Raw genomic sequence first — 3,591 nt, forward strand, 5'->3', positions numbered from 1 at the left:
CCTATATCTTATTATGTCCAAGGGACAACCGCCATTCTTAACAGTGACTATGTTAATGCATCTATAGCTCTTCAATAAAAGTATAACCTTTCTTGAAAGCGTGTACTCCGTTGTTGGCTGTGGGTTCTGACATTCTGTTAAGAATCCTTCATTATCTACGTGCCTCTCTCCTAAATCGAGATGAGCACCGGAAAGGAGAACCCTAATCTCGAGGACAAGGAGAAGGAAGGCGAAAAGGAGCCGACCCCTACCACGACTGGGGGGGGTGACTCCTACAACCCAGTCTTCGGTGCTGGTGACAGCGGCTGGGACGGGTGCTGTCCCTAAAACAACCTCCACGTTGATGTTCCTGACTCCCTCAGGGCCCAGACATCCACCCCGGCTGGGATATCGGCCGAGTTCCAGCTGGGGCCACTTTAACTCGGATTCTACGGAAGAGACTTATATGCTGACACAAGGGCCCTGGAGAGATAGCAGGTTCGACCTGGGGCTCCCAGCAGGAACTTTACCCCCCCGTATGGGGCCTCCTTTGAACCGCAGCCGGCAGCGTGGGTGACGGAGCGGTCGAAGGCGAGGAGTGTTCCCAGACGGGGGACTGGAGTGGGCCCACAGGATGGAGGTGGCTGACCAAGAGCGGCGGCAACTGCAGAGGGACATGGGGAATCTGTTCCGGGCGATCCCACAATTGGTAACTCAAGCCATCGGAGAAGAAAGACAGGCTCAACCGGTGGCACCCCAGCCTGTCACGTTTCTTTCTGACCCCAAAACTCAAAGAGCAGTAAACTCCATCCACTGAACCATCTAAAGGCTGTGTTTGGCACCACTCTGAAGTTGTGTTTGGCACCACTCCACTCCTGGAGGCAATGGAGGTGCTCTGGGCATTGAATTTGGGGCATTATTAAAGGCAGAAGAGGCATAAAGGCAGATCTAGCCAGTGGGTATTTCTCCTGTTCTCGGTTCTGAACGGTGGAACTGCAGAAGAATGGGCACCCCCACCAGGAAACATGGTTAGAAGGCGAGTTTTGGCTGCCATTCAATGGAAGGTAGACAGACCTGACTCATTAAGAGTTCCCCAGTGCAAACGAATGCCGGCAGATGTGTGGACACCCCCCCAAAAAACTTTGGTTGTTATGGGGGAAAAAGGGAAATTCAAAGATCTTGAAATGGACAGCCCTTGGGTGGTGGTGGTGGTTTGGTGTTCAGGGATAACGGCCAGCACCTTGAACTGAGCCAGAAAGCAGACAGACAGCCAGTGAACAGGCCCAATATGACCACTCTAACCAATGGCAGACAGCTGTCTCGCTGCTGTGTTTTGTACCAATTGTCATTTCCAAACCACCGTCCAAGGCAGCTCCATTTAAAGCATATTGCAGCAGTCCAATCTGGAGGTAACTGGAGCATGGCGGCCTGGTCAGGGCCTGCCCAGTGTTCCCTCTAGGCTGAGCTGGTGTGAGCTGGCTCACAGGTTTTTAGCCTCGGGCTCACACATTTTTGTCTCAGCTCAAGAAGGAGGGCTCCGGAGCAAACTGATTTACGCAGCAGCCCAATCGCTCGCTTACAACTTTAATGCCAGGAGCTCACAAAGTAGGATTTCTGCTCACAGGACCCCACAGCTTAGAGGGAGCATCCTGCCTGTCAAGCCAAGGCCAAAGCTGGGCAGAGGCAACCTTAGGACCTCCTGCCCACGAGTCAGGCTAATCCCCCTTTAAAGCTGCCTTATGTGGCAGGGCTGTGAGTCGTCACCCAAGCGGCTGTGAGTCTTCTGCCTAGCACTGAGCCCTCCCAGTTCTAGTATTCTGTGCATAGGGCAACGTATGGTCTTTCCCCCTTCATGATTCAAAAAAAGCTCCCACCAATGCTCCCCCTAAGCTGTGGAGTCTTGTGAGCAAAAATTCTACCTTGTGAGCTCCTGGCATTAAAGTTGTGAGCAGGCAATTTGGCTACTGCAGAAATTAGTTTGCTCTGGAGCCCATCCTCCCTGAGCTGAGACAAAAATGTGTGAGCTGGAGGCTAAAAAACTGTGAGCGAGCTCACACGAACTCAGCTTAGAGGGAACACTGGCTCCCACCCCCTTAATCTCTCCCCTCCAGAACGGAAAGCTCCAAACGCAGCCCAGTGGTGCTCCCTCCTCCAGGGCTCACAGTGAGCCACACCTGCAATTATCACCCAAAGAGCCGCCTTTCCTTTCATCTTTGGCACAAGGCCGCCACCTCTGTGGGAGCACTTGCTTCAAGGTGGAAACCACCTGCCAGCCACGAGCCCTACCAGGCAATCAGTTTACCGCAGAGCAGGTGCCACAGTGGGGAGTGGTGCACAAAAGGGCCACAGGTGGTGTGTCAAAGAGGCACGCGTGGCTCTCGCACCACTCCTTTAGCTTCTCCTCGTAGAGAAGGTGCGGCATGCCCACTTTTTCTAACCTTCTGGGTAACGTAGGAGATTATGCTACAGGCCCAGATACGCCTCCTTTGGCGTAAACCCCACTGGACACAATACGATTTCCTTCCAGACAGGCACAGTGGGCGTCGTGTGCCACCCGGAAACGTCTCTCTGTTTCCAAAATGGGAAGCGGACACGAGAAAAGAGATTCTGGGCAGGTGGGCGGGCAGGCGATCCCTGGCCCACTTGGGCACGACTGGCCGGTCAGTGGTGCCCCCCCAGCAGGACGCCCAGAATCTCTTTTCTCGTGTCCGCTTCCCATTTTGGAAACAGAGAGACGTTTCCGGGTGGCACACGACGCCCACTGTGCCTGTCTGGAAGGAAATCGTATTGTGTCCAGTGGGGTTTACGCCAAAGGAGGCGTATCTGGGCCTGTAGCATAATCTCCTACGTTACCCAGAAGGTTAGAAAAAGTGGGCATGCCGCACCTTCTCTACGAGGAGAAGCTAAAGGAGTGGTGCGAGAGCCACGCGTGCCTCTTTGACACACCACCTGTGGCCCTTTTGTGCGCCACTCCCCACTGTGGCACCTGCTCTGCGGTAAACTGATTGCCTGGTAGGGCTCGTGGCTGGCAGGTGGTTTTCACCTTGAAGCAAGTGCTCCCACAGAGGTGCAGGCCTTGTGCCAAAGATGAAAGGAAAGGCGGCTCTTTGGGTGATAATTGCAGGTGTGGCTCACTGTGAGCCCTGGAGGAGGGAGCACCACTGGGCTGCGTTTGGAGCTTTCCGTTCTGGAGGGGAGAGATTAAGGGGGTGGGAGCCAGTGTTCCCTCTAAGCTGAGTTCATGTGAGCTCGCTCACAGTTTTTTAGCCTCCAGCTCACACATTTTTGTCTCAGCTCAGGGAGGATGGGCTCCAGAGCAAACTAATTTCTGCAGTAGCCAAATTGCCTGCTCACAACTTTAATGCCAGGAGCTCACAAGGTAGAATTTTTGCTCACAAGACTCCACAGCTTAGGGGGAGCATTGGTGGGAGCTTTTTTTGAATCATGCAGGGGGAAAGACCATACGTTGCCCTATGCACAGAATACTAGAACTGGGAGGGCTCAGTGCTAGGCAGAAGACTCACAGCCGCTTGGGTGACGACTCACAGCCCTGCCACATAAGGCAGCTTTAAAGGGGGATTAGCCTGACTCGTGGGCAGGAGGTCCTAAGGT

General features: G+C 53.9%; 1 protein-coding gene across 1 annotated transcript in view; it reads left to right on the plus strand.

The window, feature by feature from the left end:
* Window positions 1–180: 180 nt before the first annotated feature.
* CACFD1 (calcium channel flower domain containing 1) overlaps window positions 181–3,591 on the plus strand; it is a 26,901-nt gene continuing 23,490 nt past the window's right edge. The window contains exon 1 of the mRNA XM_015414907.1: window positions 181–295. Coding sequence (XP_015270393.1) covers window positions 181–295 — 115 coding nt within the window. The remainder of the gene's footprint in view (window positions 296–3,591) is intronic.

The sequence above is a fragment of the Gekko japonicus genome, unplaced genomic scaffold, assembly GCF_001447785.1.
Source record: "Gekko japonicus isolate JY-2015 unplaced genomic scaffold, Gekko_japonicus_V1.1 scaffold2812, whole genome shotgun sequence".
NCBI lineage: Eukaryota > Metazoa > Chordata > Lepidosauria > Squamata > Gekkonidae > Gekko > Gekko japonicus.